The following is a 24,800-nucleotide window of genomic DNA, read 5'->3' on the forward strand; positions in this document are numbered from 1 at the left end:
TGTTACTTGCTTGTTCAGATGGCAATATACGGTGAAAATTCTTATTTGGATCATATATTCGAAGATTTAGGCTAGAATCTGTGATTCCTAGGTACATTATCCACTCCGGTGCGGTGACTGACAGACTGACACACATACTCCTCAAAACATTAATTCATCCGCACTGGAGATGTGCCGGAACACAACCCCACGTACGGAAGATAATTCCACACAGAGCTGCAATTACATGTTTTCAAACAGAGATGGTGACAGAGGCAAAACTCGCTTGCGTGCTCTCTTAAAGACCATTTTCTGAGCCCACATATTGCGATAAACTAAGGAGAGTGACCGCTTTTAAAAATTAAGGGAGTTTGCAAATGTGATAGGCCTATTGATTTAATACAACAGTTCAATAAACAAGGGCTCTACGCTTGCTTTTCTTTTTAGGAGCGCTTGTGCTTCAAATTAGGGGTGTGCGATATGACGATTTTTGATCGTGGACGATAAAAATGTCTCCACGATCTGCTTTTGAAGAAATATCGTAGTATCGTGCTACAGCACACATTATGCCAAATACAGTTCTGGCGCCTCCGTCTCTATGTACTGTACAACACCACATACAGCTGTAGAGTTACTCTGACAGGACACTGCACTTATTCACGATCGCAAAAGTACATTATTTGCACACAAGCCTTGCTGGTTAAATGTTTAATTCACGCGCTGGTCTGACGTGCGCTTTTACTGAGCGGATACACCTGAAGCACGCGCACTAAAAAGCCTGTCTAAACGCCTGATTACTCAACTAAATTATCTTTTGCGCTAATACTGTCAAAACACACAAGGTTTACATACAGACTCAGTTGGTTATCTCTAAAATGAAAGTAAATAGTTAAGAGAGAAACGGATGCGTGCCTGTATATTAGATGCGTGCAGCTCTTAAAGGGACAGGACACTAAACATGCTGTCGACTGTCATTAAAGGGATAGTTCACCCTAAAATTGAATTTCTGTCATTATTTATTCACTCACATGTTGTCCCAAACCTCTATTAATTTCTTGTGCTGAACCCAAAATAAGATATTTTGAAGAATGAGGGTAACCAAACAGTTGCTGGTCCACTTTGACTTTGATAGCAGGAAAGAACAATCCTATGGAAGTCACTGAGGACCAGCAACTGATTGGTTTTCCACCTTCTTCAAAATGTTCAGCAGAAGAAAGAAACTCATTCAGGTTTAAAACAACTTTTGAGTAAATGATGGTATAAAAATAAAACATTATGACAGAATTGACAGACAGATGACAGAATATTTATTTTGGGGGGAACTATTCATTTAACGTTAACAAAACAACAAAACGCAAAGAGAAAAATCACTCATTCTTGACTGAAAAACTTTAATACAGTTGCTTTAGGAATCAGTCTATCTAGTGTTTTATTTTTATATTTGTTCATTCAATTTCATTGAATGCTCTGCTAAATACACCTATTGTACCTGAAAATAAAGCACTGTTTGATTTATTTGTATATTATGTGTATTTGTAATTTGTATCTTTGTTCTTATTTTTTAATAAGAAAGATAAAATAATGACACAGATTTTTATCTTCGCCCACTTTGGCCTAAATATCTGCCATGTCTTTTTTTTAGTTTTTTGTTACCTTGAAAGGCTTTGTCTTTCTAGTTTGGCTGTAATGCTCAGACAACTTGTAAAACCAACATGACAAAGAATCGTGATAAAACCGTGAATCGTGATATTTCTAAAAAAATCGTGATATGATATTTTTCCCATATCGCCCACCCCTACTTCAAATCAATAATCTCAAATTCTGATCAAAAATGAACCTTCCCATTACGAGGTGATATTTGACTCAAAGTGATTTACAGGGAATTTTGTTTTTACCTTTTTAATGGCATTTTTCTAACTTTATTAAAAGTATTTCATCTTTTATTTAAAAAAAAAAAAAAAAAAGTTTAAGCTTTTTATCATTTCTAATTAAACAACAGAATAAAAACAAGTAGAATAAGATACCAATCAAATGAAATCAGTATTTAAGAAATAAATTTGTACTACAGAGGTGGCACAGAAGAATACACAAGTGGCTTGTAGGTGTATTTTCAGATGTTTAATGAGGCTCAGAGGTTGCATAAGTGCAATTAAATTCATAAATTCATGTTGAAGTTAATGTTTTAAATATACAATTTTGAATGTAGAAATATTAAATGATTTAAATAACAGAAAAGATATGTTAAAAATGAAACTAAAACTGCCAGTAGGTGGTGATATGTCACTGATTTGATTACTGAATCATTAATTTAATTGATTTGTTCAAGTGGCTGATTCATTCAGGAATGAAGTATGTAACTGTCTTTATGAATGGGTAATTGAATCATTGACTCACTAGATACGCTTAAAAACACATTTCATTCATAAACGAAACACCGCTGTGTTTGAATGGAGATGCGCAGCATCTTGGCTGGGACTTTGTTTGAAACTATTTTCATTGAAATAGAGCAAACTAAGGCAATAGTGTTTCCACTGCTGGAAAAAATCCAGAGGAAACACTGATCGCGTGTTTGTTTTTTGTTTTTTTATACTTTATTTTGATCAAATAAATTCAGCCTTGATGAGCAGAAGATATTTATTTCAAAATCATTAATAATTGTAATGTTTCCAAACTTTTGGCAGGTACTTTAATAACAATTCTATATTTTTCTATTATATATGATAGTACTTTATTATAATATATTAAATTATATATAATATTATCATGATTATTAAATGCTGATTTTTATTTTTTACAGGACAATAGTATGTATTACAATATAAGATATATCTTTTAATGTGCTAAAATATATATTTTTAATAATAAGTGCTGGGGGTGTGACTTGGGGCATGGTCTTATTTTCCTTTTTTGTCTCTAGCTGATCACATGCCTGCATTATGAAGAAAACATCTGGTAATATAAATGATTTGAACATACAATCAATGTAGACACCGATTTAACTGCTTTGACACGCAACGTCTTTATCTCAAAATTAATTAAAACTGCTTCTCATAAAGAAACAAGAACATTGGCATTTTATTTGGCATTTCAAAAGAGGACAATGCTTATATAATATGCATTCTTTTTAACAACCTGTATACAACATCCTTCATTCTTTCAGGCACATGTATACATTAAAATTTGAATTAATTCTTATTAGGGCTACTAAAGTGATTCATTCAAGAGCAGTGAGTTTTTATTTTTTATTTTAATTTTTTTCTTATTTTGTTGATTCAATAACAATAAGGACACAGACAACAGTAGCTAAATTGGTCTGTTGTCCCTTTAAAACATGCACATGGATTCAATATACTGGTACACACATCCAAAATTCTCCCAACAGTTTACATTCACTTAAGACGTAACTGGATGTGTTTATGTGAATACTTGTCAAAACAGACAATTTGAGAATTTTGTGTGTATTTTTCCTTTAGGACGCAAGGCTTGAATTTCGGCGCGGGATTGCGGGGATCGCGCATAATTTAAACCATTCCCGCAAGTTTAACTTTTATAATGCGAGAAATTCCCGCACAAATATATTTAAATACATCTACAGACGCGATGTCTTTTTTTTTAAAACAGCGCTGCACCGCCCTTCTCTGTCATTGAGTCCTGTAGCAGAGCATCGGCGTGTTCTCCGTGGCCCGCGTCGCACTGATTCACACATAAGGCTGTGTAACGCGCTCTAATATTCTGAGTCATAATGAGTTGCTTGTGAAGATGTTATCGGCTTCCAAATTATATTATTTTAATCCCGAAATTCAAACATCAAATGCTGTTTTGCTCTTTATAGTGTGTGAGTGGATAGAGCGCGCCCGCCGACTCAACACAGCAGCAGCGAAGCGCGAGTAAATCATCATCTCCTTATCTTAAAATGCGCATTTTATCGAAAGTTAACATGAATGAACATAAGAAAATAGACTCCTGTTCACTGATCGTCAACGACCCATGTTTCAACGGCGAGAAGACGCCAACAGCTTGGTATGCATGATATTTGTCCTTGTGTTATTTAATTTATGTCGGAATAAAGATCATTCACAAATGGTTTTTAATCTTTGGGAGAGCTTTTTTTCTTAAATAAAAACAAAAATAACACTCTGATTAGATTATTTCACAACGCTTAAACGTTAGGAAATAATAATAATACGAGTTCAAAAATATTTGGCTATAGAAAGAGGAGCCATTTCTTTTTTTTTTATTCAGAAGGCACAAAAATGAAAGCCATCATCAAATGGAAAGAGATGAAGAGGAGGAGACAGAGGAAAGAAGTCACAAGCAATGGAAAAAAAGTGACTAAAATTTAACTGAAACATGAAAGACACTGAAGATACATTAATATATAGTTTAAACAGAGTTCCTAACGTTAATTTGAAGGAGAGCATGATGTATTTTATGAAGTTTTTTTTTTAAAAACAAAGAAATTGAACTGAAACTGGAATATACAAATACAGTGATTCTTAATATATAGTTTTAATACAGTTCTTAATGTCAATTTGAAAGAGAGCATGACACATTTTGTTATAATTATTTGAAAACCAAGATACATTAAAAACTGTAGACATAAATGAAGATGATTAATTTAGCCCAATGTGTCAATTTATCCCCCCCCCCCCCCCCCCCCCCAAGAATCTTTAAATCCCCCCCATGTGACCCATGTAAGGGGGGAGTTCCCCCCCAGTTTAAAAACCGAAACTCAGGCCCTGGGACGCGAGAGAACTGTAGAACTGTCAGTAATCGTGCGCTGTTTGAGAGGTGCTTTTTTGCAGGATTCAGCTGTGTGAATCGCATTGTGCTCTTTCATGTCATCACGCGTTTCAAATTTATCCATATGTCTGCACTTTCTTACTCCCAAGCACTGACATTTGTTTTGAGACGTGCAGCAAGTGTATGCAAACTTATGACCAGAGTTAGCCTACAGTTCAAATGTGCGTATCTACCCTTGTTTCCAAACACGAGATTCATTCTGACTGGATATCTGTCCAGACGTCCCTCTCTAACATTTTAATCTCGTTTTTATTTGTTGATGAATGTCAGTAGATTTTTGTCATTGTATTTGTCATTCAGAAAGAGTTATTTCGTTATCTTGTTTTCACTGGTGAAAAATGTAGTTGACAAATCATGACAAATTATTCAATGAAATCAACACTGTTCAGCTCTAATCAGTTCAGTGTTTCAGTCGATGTTGCAGTATTGGTCAGTTATGAATCTAATTCAGATGGCTCTACAGTTCTTTGTTTTTGTCAACTTTTTGTGGTTGTTCTTAGAAAATTCACAGAAAATAGCATTTTTTGAGACCTCATAAATTAAATTAAATTGGCCAAATTTAGTGACTTCTGGTTGAGCCGTTATTTGACTAATGAGGTGTACCTTTAGACCCCGTTATCTGTTTGTTCTAGGGCTGCAACTAACGATTATTTTGATAATCGATTAGTTGGCCGATTATTCTTTCGATTAATCGGATTAAAAAAAAATATTGACCAAAAAAAAACACTATTCAACATTCTGCCCAATGTCCTTCAAACAAACGTGACAACTGAATGCTATGAAAACATACAGTGCTTAATTTATTAGACCACTTATCATAATAAAGAGAAAACATATTTTAGAAATTTGTCAAAAATTTGTTTAAATTTTAAAATGTTATTGTCATTTATTGGACATAATAATAAAAAATGTCCTCATAACAGCTTGCATTCTTGCTGGCATTGTTTATGTACTTTTTGACTGCAATTGGGTATCGCGAAAAAAAAATACTCAAATAAAAAATACAAAAAAAAAAATAAGTGCTCTGGTTTTCTTTCATAGATAACAGCAATAATGATATTATAGCATTAAAAATAGCCTACTACTGTTACTAAAGAGCTTACACATATTGGAGTACTAACCAGTACAGAAAGCCGAAAAATGATTTTGGTTATCACCAATACTGTTACTTTAGAGCAGCAGTGGCACAAACCTTACATGAACACATTGTTAAAAAACTTACATAAATTTGTTAAGCATTGTAAAAATTGAATATAGTTTAAACCTCTATTAAAAATTTAAATAATAAAGATAATAATAAAGACGAATAAAAACACAAACTCAGTGTTAACCAACAGGTAAGAGTAATGTTCTGCAGGAACTACTTTGATCACAGTCACCTCGTCATTTCTTTATCCTGTAAAAGGCCGTTATGGAGCGTCTCATGTTTATATTCAGACAGACAATTACACGCTGTTATCCCTTTAAAGTTCCTACTCTCATAAAATATTTTAATTTATTTTAAACCTTAAATTAACTTTCAACAACAGATAATTCAGCACAATGGATATGTTTGCGCTGAAAAGCCTATTAATTGTCTCCCTCTCTACTGTGTTCTGTCCGTCTGACGCGCGTGCGCGCGCCCGCCGCGCCGGCGCTCATTCGGTATTTTAAACTTAACACAGACTGTCAGGACGGACCTTTATGCAAAAATGGAAATGCTCGCGTGAATTTGTGGCATTTATAGATAAGGATATGACCGTAAACTGAACGTTTTTGCGCTGAGGACGCACACGCATCTGTCAAAGCGCCTGACAGGGCAAGCCATTACTCTTATGCATTAACTTAAAGCTTAAAATAAAGAATTATCATGTTTTGGGCAGCTTGGATCACGTGCTTCTCCGGCAGAATCTCATTCTGTTTCCTCCACTATTTTTAGATGCATTTTGTCCATAGAAATGCATTATTCAGTGCCGTAATTTGACTAACCAGCTGAAGTTGGACGTGCACTGTGGGCAGACCCGATTAATCGATAATGAGAATCGTTGTCGATGATTTTCATAATCGATAATAATCGATTTTATCGATCAGTTGTTGCAGCCCTAGTTTGTTCTTGGAAAGAGCTGGTTTGATCAGGCATATGATTTGACATTTTCACTGCAAAATCCATGTGGCTACTTGCATTTACTAACACCTCCCAAATGTTGAAGTGGACTATTTCAAAAAATTTTGGACTCCAATTAGGGGTGTGCGATATGACGATTTTTGATCGTGAACGATAAAAATGTCTCCACGATCTGCTTTTTAAGAAATATCGTAGTATCGCGCTACCGGCGCACATTGTCAAATACAGTTCTGGCGCCGCCGTCTCTATATACTGTACAGCACGACATACAGCAGTAGAGTTACTCTGACAGGACACTGCACTTATTCGCGATCGCAAAAGTACATTATTTGCACACAAGCCTTGCTGGTTAAATGTTTAATTCGCGCGCTGGTCTGACGTGCGCTTGTTCTGAGCGCATACACCTGAAGCACGCGCACTAAAACGCCTGTCTAACAGCGCCTGATTACTCAACTAAGTTATATTTTGCACTAATACTGTCAAAACGCACAAGGTTTACATACAGACTGAGTTGGTTATCTCTAAAATGAAAGTAAATAGTTAAGAGAGAAACGGATGCGTGCCTGTACTGTATATTAGATGCGTGCAGCTCTTAAAGGGACAGGACACTAAACGTGCTGTCGACTGTCATTAAAGGGATAGTTCACCCTAAAATTTAATTTCTGTCATTATTTACTCAGTGGAAAACCAAACAGTTGCTGGTCCACATTGACTTTGATAGTAGGAAAGAAAAATCCTATGGAAGTCACTGAGGACCAGCAACTGTTTGGTTTTCCACCTTCTTCAAAATAGCATTTATAAATGTTCAGCACAAGAAAGAAACTCATTCCGGTTTAAAACAACTTTTGAGTAAATGATGATATAAAAATACAACATTATGACAGAATTGACAGACAGATGACAGAATATTAATTTGTGGGGGAACTATTCATTTAACATTAACAAAACAACAAAACGCAAAAGAGAAAAATCACTCACTATTCTTGACTGAAAAACTTTAATACAGTTGCTTTAGGAATCAGTCTATCTAGTGTTTTATTTTTATATTTGTTCATTCAATTTCATTGAATGCTCTGCTAAATACACCTATTGTACCTGGAAATAAAGCACTGTTTGCTTTATTTGTATATTATGTGTATTTGTAATGTGTATCTTTGTTCTTATTTTTTAAAAAGAAAAAGAAAATAATGACAGATTTTTTATCTTCGCCCACTTTGGCCTAAATATCTGCCGTGCATCTTTGTCTTTCTAGTTTGGCTGTAATGCTCAGACAACTTGTAAAACCAAAATAGTAAAACTAACAAAGAATCGTGATAAAAATCGTGAATCGTGATATTTCTATAAAAAATCGTGATATGATATTTTTCCCATATCGCCCACCCCTAACTCCAATTATACCATTTCAAATAAATTGTCTGAAACTGATATTAATACCAAGTGTCACATTTGAACTTTAGTATCTAAGATGTTTTTTTCTGACTTTTTTCAGGTTTCAGCTGATGTTCTCAGAGTGCTGTCAGCTACTGACTCTGAACCGGTGGTGCTGTTTTGTTGTGGGGCTGTCAGATTCCTGGACTTACTGCTTGCTTCCCCACAACAGCCCATAGAGCATGTTTTGGCAGAGGACGAGATTATCAGGTCAGAGATCACAGACTTCTGACTAGTGTTGTCACGATACTGGAATTTCTAACTTCGATACGATACCTTGAAAAATATCGGTACTCGATACCATTTTCGATACCACGGAGAAAAAAACTGCCACGATATTAAGGGGGTAATTTTTTTTAATTTAAAGATAAATGTAACCAGTCGAGAACATGCGGTATATTTTACATGAACAAAAAAATGTATTGAGGTACTGCATTTGTTGATTTATTTATTAATCTTTTATTAATCTTAGTTAAATGTTAATTGAAACTAACGTTTACTAATACATGTACTAATTAAAATCCAAAGTTCTATTTGTTGATATTCTCATTTGCTTCATAACCAAAATATTTCCAGATATAGGGCCCTATGAAATCCGTTTTATTTTCCCCCAAATTCCGTTTTATTTTTTTCTACATTCAATTTTTTCCATTTAAATTTTTCTGGATTCCGTTTTTTTCCGTTTGAATTTTTCTGGACTCTTTTTTTATTTATTTTTTTAATGGTCAAATTAAATGCTATTAATCTAAAAGCATGTCTAATTCATTAAAATCATGAAAATTATACAATTTAACATTTAATTTATTAAAAGTGTAACAAAAATGACACGTTTAGGGCCGTATGAAATGTTTTATTTTTTCTCACCTTATGTTTTATTGTTACCAAATTCTGTGTTTTAGCATGTCTATTAGGCTATTTGAATGCATACAAACTATTTTTATTTATTCTTACAGTAGCCTTATGAAATGTTTTCCCCCTCAGAAATTCTGTGTGTGTTTAAACTTTACTGGATATCAGATGAAGGCATAAAACAATTTTAATTAATTTATATTTGAATTAATGAAAATTAAACATTTACATTTTTGGCAAATGAAGGGGATTTACTATTAAAATTAAAATATTTTGTGATTATTTCTTAAAAAAAATTAACAGTAGTAGTAAGTAGTAGTATTATGTACATTCTACTAAATAATAGTAATATAGTTAAACCGAACGTTTATTTTGACGGGTTGCCGTGAATACTTTTAAAGTTCTGTGTGTGTATGATATGACGCTAGTTTTACTCAAATTAAATGGTGAAATGCTCGTAAAGTGCCTTTCAGATCAGTTCTGGAGATATCGTTGATGTATTTATGTCCTCATTGACAGACGCTTGACATTGACAGACGGCAGACGCTGAAATCACCGCGAGCGCCACATTAGTAAACACAACCGCACGTGCAGCACATTCACACAGAGACATGCAGAACATGCAGGATTCATATTTAAATCGACTTTTGCAGCTTAATATTTACAGATACTAGTCCATACCGCGATTTGATTTAAGTGTAATGACCTACTTTTGATTAATTCATCCAAACTTTGACAAATTCCGTGACATTCCGCGTTAAACTGTAAATTCCGTTTTTATGACTGGATTCCGTGCGCGTTCTCTGCATCGCGGAGATCATAGATCCCTACAGATAGCGCTCCTGCTGTGTTCTTTAACAACCAGAGCAGTCATCTTTCTATTCACTTCACTTTTGCTATTTAACCAGAGCGAAGGAGACGAGTGCGGTCACGTGTGGTGCTTGTCCACGTGCCTTTGGAGAGAAGTGAAAGTGACAGCTCGGCTAGTATCGGTGTATCGATACTTCGGGAAATTATTATTGGTACCGTTCAGATATTTCAGTATCGATATTTATCGAAATATCGATATTTTTGACAACACTACTTCTGACTATAACATTCTTTTTAAGCATGGCTTTATATTATTAAATGGAGTTCTGAAAACTTAGTGGCTGGTATTTTCAGTTGGTGAGTCATAGCCTGTAAATGGGTTTGTTCTGATGGGGCTGTGAACAGCAGACACAAAACTATTAAATTCAAGGTGAAAAAAAACAACTAACCAAGTCATTTTGTATATTCAAGATGGCAAAAGATTTAACTTTTAAAGGGAAGGAGAAAGCATTTAAAAAAAAAAAGTAGGGCTGAGAGATGGCCAAAAATATTATCACAAAGTTGTTCATATCAGTCAATATTGTTAATTAGTAGGGATGGGTAAAAAATATTGATATCTCGATTTTAATCTATTGTCATTTTTACGAAAGGATATCAATTCTTAAGTCCCAAGAATCGATTAGTCTAGCCTGTTTTCAGTTGATGGATGCAATATTTAAGGGCATTGTGCGTTGGTACTTTTAATATGAAGCAAAGCCTCCCGATTTCAATTTGTCCGTTGTATTGCAGTATGCAAACAACAAATGCCGTTTTGACACTGTTTAATGTGGAGTGACAGATCGCTGTAGCACCTTAGTTCAACAGACGTGGCAGCGCAAGGTGCACATGAACTGATCATCTACTCCACATTAATACCAGTTTCAGCACAAAATAAACATGACTAAACATCTGAAGGTAAGCTAAAAGTAGGGCTGCACGATTAAATCGAATGCGATTTCCATGTGCATTTTGTCAGTAAAGACGGTTATGTAATCAGCAATAAATCTCCATCATGTGCTTTCAGATAGAGCAGCATTTACTCAAAATATATTTGGGAGCATTTGTGCGAGAGCATATAATTGTTGTAGTGCGACCTGTTTTCATTTCTCTAAAAACGTTCAGTTATGTGCCTTCTGTGTGCTGATACGGTAACTGGTCTGCCGTTCTATCAAACATTACATAACTTCATCTTTACATTCTTAAATTTAATTCAGATTTTAGATTGGTTAATATTAGCTGTCAATCTCTGTCACTGCTTTCCGCTGTCAGGTGACACGGACCTAACTAACGCGGGAAATGCAAAAGGCTGAAGAAGAGAGAAAATATGAAACCCTGACAGATTTATTTTGTAAACCACCTACAATTACAAATAATGGTGCTGGTGATAGCGATCATGTGGTGAATGTTGATCCACCAGCCGAAAAGGCGGCGTACAGTTTTCAGAGAGAATGGTTGAAAGACTTTGAGTGGCTCCACTATGAAAATGCACTGTGCTCTATGCACTGCTTTCTCTTTAAAGCCTGTGGGATGGAGTTTGCAGGTAACACTAACAGCTTTCGCCACTGAATCTACACAACAGTTCTATAAACAAGTTAATATTGAGAGACTTTAGAATTGCCTGTTTTTGCAATATTTCGACAACAAAAATAATTCCAAACAAAGCCACAGCACTGTTTTGCGTCTCGGAGCAACATGATGGCATTTCGTTCCTGAATGAATCAACCGTTTAAATGATTTGGTTCATTCGCAATGACTCACTTATTAACAGTGACTTACTGCAACCTACTGGCGGCTTTAATTTCACATTTAAAGTTTCTTTTCATTTAAAAAAAAATTAAGAATCAAATCAGTGTTCAACGTTTTATATTTACATGATTAAAATTATATATGCATGTGTAACTGCAGGTTAAATGCATTCATGTGCTGCATTAAGCAGTGTGTAAATGCATGTAAATGCCACTTCAGAAATTCAAAATTCAAATTCAGAGATGAATTTTGTTGATACTGATTTAATTTACTTGATAACAGCCCAAATTTCTTATTATTCTACTTGACTGATTAAATGTAAGAATTTGACTCAAATGATGCACACTTTTAGAAAAAAAAAATGGCTTACTTGTAAAAATGACCATAAAAGGTAAAAATCAATTTAAACTTATTGGAAAAGATTGAGTTGTATCACTGCTGTGAACTAACCACCATACAGAATATGAAGAATATCAAAGTCAGCTGTCCACGGTAGTCCTTAAGATCAGCACAATAACACACTCAGCAAAATATCATCTAATTATCGTTATCCATAAAATCCTAGAAAATGTTGAGTTTTTTTTTTTTGATTTTTTGTCAATATTGCACACCCCTAGTTGCCAGCCGTTCTGCGCAATTGGCAGAGCTGAATATAAAATTTAACACCGCATACACCATCCTAACCCTCGCCAAAGAGGAGCTCTCTCTCTCTGTTTAATCAAACTCAGATTAATTTATGAAAGAAATCTGTCCGTGTTCTTTTCATTTTCTCTCTTCTTCAGCCCTTTGCATTTCCCACGGTAGTTAGCTCCCTGTCACCTGACAGCGGAAAGCTGACTGGGTGATTGACCACAATCTAAAATCTGCATTAAAGTTAAGAATGTAAAGATGAAATCTGTTAATAAATAATTTGTAGTTGTGGTGCTCATTCATTTTTGGTGGGTGCTCCTAACTTTTTAAAGTTGGGAGCACCAGTGCTACCAAGTTAAAATTAGTAAACAAATGGGTTTACTATTCAAATTAAAACATGGAAGAAATAGCGTATTGTGTGATTGTTCTTTTAAACAAAGGTTGTAATAATTGTAGTAGTATTAGTAAATAAACCGAACTTTTATTTTGACGGGTTGTCATGAGGACATCTTAAGTTTCTGTAGCCTATTTATGATATGACGATCGTTTTACTCAAACGAAACAGTCAAATGCTCATGAAGTAACTCTCAGAGCAGTTCTGGGGATGATGTTCATATATTTATGTCCTCATTTAGTGACATGGCAGATGCGGAAAACACTGCGAGCGTCGCGCACTTCAGTGTGTGTGTGTGTGTGTGTGTCTCAAAACCGCGCGTCTGTGCCATTCACATATACAGAGACACGCCGAACATGCAGAATTCATATTTAAATAGTCTTTTTGCAGCTTAATGTTTACAGATAGTCCATATTGTGAGTCGATTTAAGTGTACTGGCCTACTTTTGATTAATTCATCCAAACTTTGACTAATTCCGTGACTCCGCGTTATACAGTAAATGCTATTTATATGACTGGATTCCGCGATTCCCCCTGCGTTTTCCCCATCTCGGAAATCATAAATAGATAATATTGAGGTTTTTACAACTTTATTGTAGTGGATTGTAATTTATTGCAACTTGAGCAACGTCTGCTGCTGCCTTTGAGAGATAACTATGCGTGATGAAGCAGCACCAGTTAGCAAGTGCTTTCGGTGTGAGAGTGCCTTTAGTCTTCCACGTTGATTCGTCGGACTCGGTGGGCGGAGACTTCTCTAGGCCACAGAGTGGTGAGTTCCGACAGGCTGCATCAGAGCCAAATAGCGCGTTTCAAAATTAAATAATTTTATCGGCACATCGGTTTCGAAAATTACCGATTATCATAAAAATGCTTAATATCGGTGCCAATAATCGGCCAGGCCGATAATCGGTCGACCCCTAGTTCAAACAGGTAGCGCTTTTTCGTTCTGCTTTTGGCACGTTTGCGGTTTAATGTTTCCCAAACACAACACAAATGGCAACACTTATCTGTTAGGTAAATTGGCTTTGGCACCAGTACATGCATGTGCAGTATTGTTTGCATAGTGTAAACGTATCAGACATTTATCGATCTTTTGCTATAATTGTATCAAGGAAAATTGTCGCGATAATTACTGCCATTGTTTTATCACCCAACCCTACATGTTTTATCACCCAACCCTAAGTGCATCCTATCAAACTCTACAGTGTTGGACCTTATCCTCAGAACAAGCAATACAATACAATGTAAACGAAATATGATCCTGGCTAAATGGACACTGAGACTTTGGCCTCTCTATCACCATCTGTACTTGAAACAATTTCCACATTACTGTTCTTGTAGTTCTTTTAGTAGAGTATTTCTATTAATTGTGCTTTAGCACTGCTCTTTTTGCACAGTAGAATGTGATGGTTTAAAAAATCCCTGTGATTACTGGTGGTCACCATGTCAGAGCAGATGTGTCATGTTGCAAAAAAAAAAGTTTGCAATGATGGAAACCTGGAATTTCCTGTAGACTTACCGTTGTGAAAACACAATTTTGAACATGTATTTATTTGCAGTTTTAAATATGGGTTCTCTTGCAACAGTGACATGGTTTGCGCAGTGTAATGTTGTTTTGAAGTTAATGCTAACAATTTTAATACTGCATTAGCTCACTACTTGATGTTCAGTGCTCATTTGTCAAGACCTGTTTAAATTAAGTGCAAGATTCTTGTTTTCCCTTTCACAGGTGGAGCACTATCGTTAAGGCAGAGCACCAGCTTGTCATTTTGTTCAGCACAGAACAGGTTTTTTTTCTGAAGTCTCTTTTGAATCTTGGTGGATCTTTGTACTGTCAGTGCATGATGAATGAAACATATTAAATCAGCTCTTAACTTCTTATTTTTATTTTTTAGAGAGGAGAGCACTGCCTGTATGTTCAGAGATTTAACCCCAACACTCTTGTGAAACACAAATTTGAGATTGAACCTGGTCTCTCTGCACCTATTAGCTTCTCTGCCACATGCAGGGGTAGTAACATACACCTGTTGTACTTATGTAAGTCTCTTTTTATTAATTTTATTATCTGACCAAAATGACAGTTTTTGTACTACTAACAACCCAATTACTCTGCATTATTTCAGATTTGAATGGCAGGGTGTATGAGAGTGTATTGCCACTCAGAAGTTCATCTACAGGAGCTGAAGGTATCCTGGCTCTATCTCGCTCCCTATGTCTCAGTCTTCCTCTTGGAGAAGAAAAACTGATGTCTGGTGCTGTTGTTGTACTTGATGAGGCTCATGTAGCTGTGGTTGGATTCCCCCACCCATCTGCTGGGGCTTGTAAAGGTGATTCTTCATCTTCAAACCAAATAATCCATTCTCTTCACTAGGGGTGTGCAGAATTATTGCAGACAGTATATAACTTGATTGTTGTTTTAACAATATGCAATAAAAAATATTTTATTTCCCCTCACTCCACAACAAATCATTTAAATTTAATGGTAGAAAGAACTCAGAACAAAGCAAGAATAAAAACAAAAGAAGCTAACAATCCAAAACGAATTAATTTAAACTTTTGTACTTCATGTTCCAATATGTAAAAATATGCTTGGCATAATATCACGGGGTTATGGTGGTCAAGCTGAAAGGCACGGACTACAGGCTATTTAAACTGAACAGTGCACTGTAAAAAAAAGAATAATCATGTAAACGTAGGCAATAACACCAAATTAAGAAGTATGTTTGAGAGGTAACTCGTCTTTTTCTTACCATGTATAAAATCATTTTAGATTTTTTAAATTTTTAATTTAATAATATGAATATGATTCATGTCATGTGACACCACATTTATTTGCGTTAAAGCCCCTTTTCTCGACAAAATGTTTCCAAACAAATTTGTGACATTTGAAGTATCGATATGGAATTTATGCGCTAAAGTTAAACGGAAAAAGATTGTCGACACATGAGAAATTTAATCGATAATTGGCAATCAGCTATATCGTAAATATTTTAAAGCGCTAAATATTTTTTCGCAAAAAAATCCTTGGACAGAAACCTGGTTATTGTTAATGGAGAAATGCGGCAAAACAGTGGTAATTGATACATACACAACCTCTGTCTGTCTCTCTCTCTCGTAAACGAACACTTGAGGAATTACACTTCTGAGAATAGAAAATAGTTTATCCACAGTGGAGCGTGCGCCAGATTAAACCTCTGCGGCCAGATTAAACCCTTGTTGTAGCCTTTTTGTGATTTTTAGAGAGATATTATATCTCTATTTTTTAGAATCCTTGCACTTCTCTACTCCATTTTAAATGGTGTTCTTGTATTCAAATTAAGCGCAGTCCACTGCTGCATACGTGCCACGATATCAATACAGAGACAGCTGTATCGATACTCATATCGTCAAATCTCTGTGATGATACATTGTCATATCGAACACTGCACTAGCTCACATTTGTTAATATTAGTGCTATGTAAGACTTTCACAAACACAAGACTAGTGCACACCCCTATACTTCCCCATAAATTATTGCTTACTAATTATATACTTTATGAATTAATATCATATTAACAAAAGTGAGCTAGAGCAATGCAATTCTTTCACAAACAACACTAGTGCACACCCCTACTTTTCACATTCTCATGAATGACATTGTGTTACTTTTTTTAACTTATCTCCACCCCCACCCCTTTCCTTCTTTTATCACTCTGTATCTGACTAGTGCAATGATCAGTGAGTTGTTGTCATCCGTAGATTACCTTTGCATCTGGAACACACATTTTCAAACTCTTCAGGCTTGTAAAGAAATGGCAGGAAGGATCTATAGTCAGGTGTGTTTATTACTATTTATATATAAGTTCTATTTATTTATATATAAGTGCTGTCCGTCAATTAAAAAAAACAAATTAATCGCACATTTTTCTGAAATTAATCGCGATTAATCCCACCTAACATTAAAGTTTTTAAATATACTTTTATATTGCAATAATTTCACATTAATTCTTCAAATTAATGTACAAACAACATAAAGACAGCATATTTTTCATATTTGTTTAATGGCATCTTTTTTATGACTGGAGGCCAGTATCACTGTACCAATTAATACTGATTTCCCTATAAAAATGTTTCCCCTAATATTTAACCATTGACTATAGCCATTCAACTTTACATTATAATTAAGAGCTATCAATTTTAATATTTTTTAGACTTTAAAAATAACTTCTAATTTAAGTGAACTTAAAACAATCTTCACATAAACCCATTATAATAAATGTCATATTTATTCTACTTGTGCCCCTCAGCAGAAATATACAGAAATTTAATAAAGTTGTCAAACACTAAATTCTGAACTAAATACAGATGAATCCTTAAAACTATAAAAGATATTAGTTATACTTTTGTTTTTGTTTTTTGTTCTTGATGAACAGACCTCACAGCAGCTGGTTATTAGGTTGCTTTGGCTTCTATTTCTTTAAGAGCTGCCGCTACTGAACATAATGCAGATCTGACATGCATTGTATTTTCTTTCAACCACCTTTTCTGACCCATTTCAGGTCGGACCGGCACCTTTGTGCGTATATTAAAGAGTATATTTAATTACAATTTTAAATGTATAAATGTATTATTTCTATTTTTATATTGTTGCAATTTCTAACAATAATAGTATTATATAGTTAAAAGCTAATAAATGTTCAAATTGATAGCTCTCAGTTGTACTGTAATGTTGAATGGCGATAATCAATGGTTAAATATTGGGGGGAAAACAATTATATAAAGACATCAGTAGTATTGGTATCATAATCAAAATATACTGTTTTTATGCTTTTATATTAATTTGAAGGTTGAATGTGAAATTATTGCAATATAAAAGTATATTTGAAAACTTTAATGTTAGGCGGGGTTAATCATGATTAATTTCAGAAAAATGAGCGATTTAAATAGTTAATTTTTTTAATCGATTTGCAGCACTTATATAGACCGTGCCCTCCATAAGTATTGGAACAGTAAAGACCAAATTGCTCCGTTCATTTCAAATATGATTAAAAGATGAATATGAGACAAAACTACAGAATGTCACATTTTATTGTTAGCCGTTTCAACACAAATGTTTCAACAAATAAAAAGAACCGCACTTTTAGAGTTCATCCCACTCATTGATGTGAGCATAAATATTGGGACAGTTGAACATAAGGCAGATATAAAAGATTAAAAGCTATTAGTTAGTTGCAGATCCCTTTTGCACAATCACAGCAGTGAGTCTGTGACCCATAGACATCACCAGACTCTTGGTCTCATCCTTTGAAATACTTTCCCCAGCCTTTAATGCAGCCAATTCCAATTGTTTGTTTTGGGGAGTTTCTGCCTTTCCTCTTCAGCTGGTGAAATTCATGTTCAATCGGATTTAAATCTGGAGATTGACTTGGGCAGTCTAAGACTTTCCATTTCTTTGCCCTTATAAATTCCTTGACTGAACTGGCAGGGTGTTTTGGGTCATTGTCCTGATGCAATATGAAGCACTTCCCAATGAATCTGGTGGCATTTTCTTGAATATTGGTAGGCAAGATGGTTTTGTACCCTTCCAAATTCATTTAGCTACTGTCGTCATACATTACGTCATCAGTAAAGTTGAGAGGGCCTGTTCCAGAGATAGCCATGCATGCCCATGCCATGACACCACCTCCACCATGCTTTACAGATGAGGCTGTATGCTTGGGATCATTTGCAGTTCCCTTTTTTCTCCACATTTTTGCTTTCCCATCACTTAGATAAAGGTTAATCTTTGTCTCATTGGTCCATAAACGGTTCCAAAACTCTTCTGGCTTACCTTTGTGCTTTTTTGCAAACTCTAATCTTGCCTTTCTATTTTTGGAGGTTTGCATCTTGCTGTGTAGCATCTGTAATTCTGTGTCAAAGTCTCCTGAGGACAGTAGATTGTCAGAGCATCACCCCAGCTTTCTGGAAGTTGTTGGTGATTTTACAGACACGTCTTTTAGGGTTCATTTTCACAGCTTTTATGATTTGTCTGTCATCAACTACTGTTGTTTTCTCAGCCGATCAGGTAGTTGTTTGTTGCTGGTGGTTTCCAAACTCTTGATTTCTCCATGCCCTTTATTTTTGCTATAGCTCTAATTTGACTTCCTCTTTTCTTTTAGCATCCAAATTGCTAGCTTTTCTCTCAAAGTCGGCTCCCTCATCTTCATCCTGGTTTGTGTGTGTCATCATCGAATGCAAGATTCAGAATACAGAAGTAATGGCTATAACTGATACAACACATTCCCTGCTTTTAATATCTGAAAAATTAATGCAACAGGACACAGCTGATCACTTAGAAAGACCTGTGAGGCAACTGTTCCAATACTTATGCTCACATCAGATAGGGGGATGAAACTCTAAAAGTGCTGAACTTCTTGGCTGGTAAAACATCTGTGTTGAATCACCCAATAATAAAATGTGACATTCTGTTGTTTTGTCTCATTCATCTTTTAATCATATTTGTAAATGACTGGACTCCACAGCCAACAGAGCAATTTTGTCTTTACTATTCCAGTACTTTTGGAGGGCACTGTATACACACACGTATAGACACACACACACACACACACATACATATATACATACGCTTTTTAAACCTTTCATGAAAATACTATAAAGTTTAATTCTGCAGTGAGACAAACACATAATTTCTCCTGAATACAGTTGTGGTGTTATTCTGGGAAGCTGTACATCCCTCATGGGAAGATGCTCTCAGTAATTCCTTTTGAGTGCCAGAAGTCATCTCTCGCAGCCGCCCTGGGAAAACTGAAGCAGACAAGTCGGAGTGGTAAAGACTTTTCTATTGAAATATGGAACATCTGCCCTATACTTTCCTATAGCGACATATATGGAATGAAGAAAAACATGTCAAATGACCTTTTGCCTTGTATTCAGCAGAATCCAAATCGTGCAGCTTTGTGTCTTCCTGGACCACCCAGACTTATAGTGACGTCACACAGACAACAGAAATCAAGAGCAGAATGTCAACCAGAAACGTAAGAGACTATCAATTATACCACTTTTTCTTATGGAGTTCTGATTTTGCAGCGGGGATGTTCATGCAATGCCAAATTCATGGATTTAATTACCAGGAAAAGCAAGAACTAATTTTTTTTTTTAAAGTGTTGAATGCAATAAGTCACTTTGGATAAAAGCATCTACCAAATTGATAAATGACAAATTTTTATTTTTATTATACATTTTTTTTCTGGTGTGTGGTATTTTTATTAATTTTTTTTCAAAGGGGATATAACAGTTTCGCCCAATCTCATGTTAATCTTGAGTACCTATAGAGTAGTTTTGCTTCCTTCATACTTCAAAGAGTCTTTAGTTTTATCATATTTATAAAAGAAAGATACAGCTTTACGATTCTCTCCAAAAACAGCTGAGATCTTGTAGGCGTGCCGTAGGCAGAGCTAAAGAGTCACGAGCACTTGCGTGCTGATTGCCAACAAAACACAGAAATTTGATTGTTTAATCACAGCCTGTGGTTCTGAATCATGACCGGGATATTTTATTGATGGGACTACTCCATCTTTCAGTATCAAAACAATGTGCAAATCTGACGACGTTGATGGGCATGCTCTTGGTCTCGCTCTGGTTGATGTGTGTGCGTGCATGCTCTTCTGGGAGAATTGCCCATACAAGGATTGCCCATACTAAATAAAAATGTTAACGAAAAAAATATATATATTTATATAATTATAAACTATTTATTCTATTGCAGCTATTAAAGTTAAGTTTTGTTTTTAATATCAATGGTTATTTTTTTGTTGCCTGATAATATTAATAACTTTTTTTTTTGTCTCTTAGAAATACACATTTGATAGTAGCTTGAGTTAGGAAGCAGATGTAGATTTGTTAATCAAAATCAGTAATATCTGTAAAAAGAATTTTTAGCAACCTCAATTTTATATGGTGAAATGTAATTATTCTGACTGTTCAAGGTTTTCTTATTTTTTATTAAACATTGGTCTTCCATAGTAGCATACATTTAGATCATGATAATCAGTTAAAACCATTTAGTAAACGCTATAGCTTAATCCCCCCAAAAATACTGTAATTATATTCCATTACTCCTTCAATACATTAAACAATGTTACTTTAAACATGTAACCGAAATGTGTGCTATTAGGCACACATCCAATCATTTATGCAGAGCGTGGAAGCTAAAGCCCGCTTAATGCAGGACATGAAGGTGACTGCGCAATCACTGGCATTTTCCCCCTAATAAGAGTGGAAACAACTTAAAATACGCTGTCATTTTTGCTCATATAGATAAGAGCAATACAACATTCTACACTGTAAAGGGTCTACTTTTATTTGTGTACACTCACAATATCAACAAAATGTTGTACTTCTGTAAAATAAAGAAAACAAACAGGATGCGCCGTCTCAGTCTCCTGGTCTGGAGGGCATTACAAAAATTAAACAACTCGGCGTGCTACTTTCCTAACAGACATGAAAATATATCTATTGAAAGCTTGAAATGTCTACTTAAAAAAAAAATTTAAAATTAAAAGCTAAACACAAACTGTATCATTATGTAATTCATATTAAGACTGCGTCCACTCTAGCCTTTAGTGCGGAGATGGCAAGTCAGTGTCAAGCTACAAAGATGAAGCTGACACTGACTCTCCATCTCAGCAGAGAACACTAGTTTATTAATCAATAATAAAAAATATCATCTTACTGTTTTTTTCCAGACACATTCATAGTCATAACTTTTGCTGGTGCTGTGTGACTAGCTTTATGCGTGTGCTTGAACTCGGGTAGGCTATCTATCTATTAAAGGCTCATTATGGTTTATTATTTAAATACTTAGCCGACTAGAAAAAAAATTGTCAGGGCAGCCCCAGTTTTAATCCAGTCCTCCTTTCTTCTATAACTCTTCCAGCTGCACTGAAAGCGTGCTCTCTTCTACTGCCACTGGCAGGGGCAATAAACAGTGCGAGCTCTTGACAGTCTCAGTATAGCATGATCTCTTGTTTTTTCTGACCAGCGCAGCACACCTTTTCAATCACCTTAACTAACTGATGTCTAAAATATAAAAAGGAGAAGCCTAAAAAGGCCCGATGCCCGGGCCGCCTGTGAGCTATATGGCAAGAAAATTGGCCATATATTATGATTGTACAGTAGAATGTTCTCAAATAGTAGATTATATAATAATAATAATAATATGAAAATAATACTTAATAATATGAAAATAATACAATTAACTTTATTTTTAGAGGAACAATCATACTATTTTTATTAATTGTTTTAATTTTTACAGTAAACCTCTGCTGTACAGCACTTTTTGTCAAAATTAAAAGGAATTGTTAAATTTTCATTTCATTACATTTTAAAAGATTAAATGGTCAATGTTTTATGTTTGTAATAAATTGTATATATTAACATACAATTTTTGAAATGAATAAAACATTCCATATGGATATATTGTGTAAAAAAAAAAAAAAAAGTTTAAAATTTAAGACATGTTAAGATTACTAAAATATAATTAACCCATTAAGTTCCAATGGAATGTAAGAGTACAAATTGTAGTAAGCAAGGTTTTTCCTGGCTCAAAATGAGGTGGAGATGGTACCATCCTGATCATGTACACACAATGCACCCTTCAACTGACTGAAACAAACACTTTTTACACACAACGTATTTTAGGTGTTATAATTCTATGATTGAAGAAAATGACAATTATAAAGTTACATTTTAAAAAAACAAACATGTTGAACATTAAATTAAATAAAACATACCAGCTAAAAGGGGCCCTTTTGTAGTATAGGTGAACATAAACAAACATAACGTTAGGTTCTAAATCTTTATCCACTCCTTACAGTCTCCTGGTCCACATTGCATTGATCTAATATACATTTATATACTGGGTGTCTTTCTAGAAAAGAAAACATTTTCTTACAACCTTATGTCAAATCTTCTGATAGAATACATTGCAGCAGTGTAACAGGTGCATTAGAGCTAAAATTAGCATCAAACTAAGACTTTTTATAAAATTAAAAGTAAGCTTTTACTCCAATCTCACTTCAAACCAGCGTCGAGTGTTCATAATAACTTACTTGTAGTTTTTTATACTTACAGGGGTGTGAAAGTGTTGGCCCCCTTACTGATTTTTTTATTTTTTTGCATGTCACACTTTAATGTTTCAGATCATCAAACAAATTTAGATTTTAATCAAAGATAACACAAGTAAACACAACATGCAGTTTTTGAATGAAGTTTTTTATTATGAAGGGAAAACTAAATCCAAACCCACATGGCCCTGTGTGGAAAAAGTGCTTGCCCCCTAAACCTAATAACTGGTTCGGCCACCCTTAGCAGCAACAACTGCAATCAAGCGTTTGCAATAACTTGCAATGAGTCTGTTACAGCGCTGTGGAGGAATTTTGGCCCACTCATCTTGGCAGAATTGTTGTAATTCAGCCACATTGGAGGGTTTTCGACCATGAACCGACTTTTTAAGGTCATGCCACAGCATCTCAATAGGATTCAGGTCAGGAATTTGACTAGGCCACTCATTTTGTTTTTCATCAGCCATTCAGAGGTGGATTTGCTGGTGTGTTTTGGATCATTGTCCTGCTGCAGAACCCAAGTTTGCTTGAGCTTGAGGTCACGAACAGATGGCCGGACATTGTCCTTCAGGATTTTTTGGTAGACAGCTGAATTCATGGTTCCATTTATCACAGCAAGTTTTCCAGGTCCTGAAGCAGCAAAACAGCCCCAGACCATCACACTACCACCACCATATTTAACTGTTGGTATGATGTTCTTTTTCTGAAATGCTGTTACTTTTACGCCAGATATAATGGGACGCACACCTTCCAAAAAGTTCAACTTTTGTCTCGTCAGTCCACAGAGTATTTTCCCAAAAGTCTTGGGGATCATCAAGATGTTTTCTGGCAAAACTGAGACGAGCCTTTGTTCTTTTTGCTCAGCAGCGGTTTTCGTCTTGGAACTCTGCCATGCAGGCCATTTTTGCCCAGTCTCTTTCTTATGTCATGAACACTGAAACACTTTTTCACACAGGGCCATGTTGTGGGTTTGGATTTTGTTTTTGCCTTCATTTAAAAACTGCATGTTGTGTTATCTTTGATTTGATATTTAAATTAGTTTGATCTGAAACATTAAAATATGACACATGCAAAAAAAAAAAAAATCAGGAAGGGGGCCAACACTTTTTCACACCACTGTAGCTACCAGCTTGGCATTTCTCATGTAAACATTTTCGTTTTTAACAAAACACCTCAAATCTCATTAAAATAACACAAACCATACACTATCGTAATCGTGTGTTAAATATAGGGCCTTTGAAATGTTTTATTTTTCCCCAAATTCCATTCTAATTTTTCTAGAAAACTTTTTTAATGGTTAAATTGCATTTTATTAATCAAACATGTCCATTTAATTAAAATCATGGAACTTATACTACGTCACATCAGTTTATTAAAAGTTTTACCAAAATTACATGTTTAGGGCTCTATGAAATCTTTTTTTTTCACCATGTTTTGTTACCAAATTCTGTTGTAGCATGTCTAATTATTTGAATGCATAAAAAAAACTTAATTTATTCAAATTTATTATATATATTTTTTTTTTCAGAAATTGTGTATCTGGTTCTCAAATGAAGGCATAAAACATTTTAATTTATTGAAAATTAGTCTGTTCACATCTCTGTGGGTAGATCAGTGTGCACAATGTGTCTTTTGACCTTCATTATGTATGTTTTGATTTATTCTATGTTGTAAATTAAAATAAAAATAATAATTTACGGTCACAAACCCTGTATGCAGCAAAGTTTTAGGAGTGACATATCCCGCATCCCTCATACATACGGGATTCACTTTCGAAATAGCTTGTTTGCAATCAGGGTACGTTGCTTAGCCTATATTCACCACCTCAATGGCAGGCAAGCATTTCAATTTAGTTTAAAAATCGCTCCTCTTTATAACATGAGGATCACGTTACACGTGTTTTTCGGTTTGTGTCTTT

At 34.9% G+C, this 24,800-nt stretch overlaps 1 protein-coding gene across 2 annotated transcripts in view; it reads left to right on the top strand.

Annotated features, from left to right (window-relative positions):
* Window positions 1-24,800, top strand: part of nol11 (nucleolar protein 11) — a 54,881-nt gene that overhangs the window by 19,463 nt on the left and 10,618 nt on the right. The window contains exons 4-10 of one of the 2 annotated variants that reach the window (XM_079378057.1): window positions 8,376-8,524; window positions 14,512-14,569; window positions 14,678-14,819; window positions 14,906-15,109; window positions 16,521-16,597; window positions 19,464-19,587; window positions 19,695-19,795. In XM_079378057.1, the coding sequence (XP_079234183.1) occupies window positions 8,376-8,524; window positions 14,512-14,569; window positions 14,678-14,819; window positions 14,906-15,109; window positions 16,521-16,597; window positions 19,464-19,587; window positions 19,695-19,795 (855 nt within the window). The remainder of the gene's footprint in view (window positions 1-8,375; window positions 8,525-14,511; window positions 14,570-14,677; window positions 14,820-14,905; window positions 15,110-16,520; window positions 16,598-19,463; window positions 19,588-19,694; window positions 19,796-24,800) is intronic. The other variant, XM_079378058.1, reaches the window with a different exon arrangement.

Source organism: Barbus barbus (assembly GCF_936440315.1).
Source record: "Barbus barbus genome assembly, chromosome: 25".
NCBI lineage: Eukaryota > Metazoa > Chordata > Actinopteri > Cypriniformes > Cyprinidae > Barbus > Barbus barbus.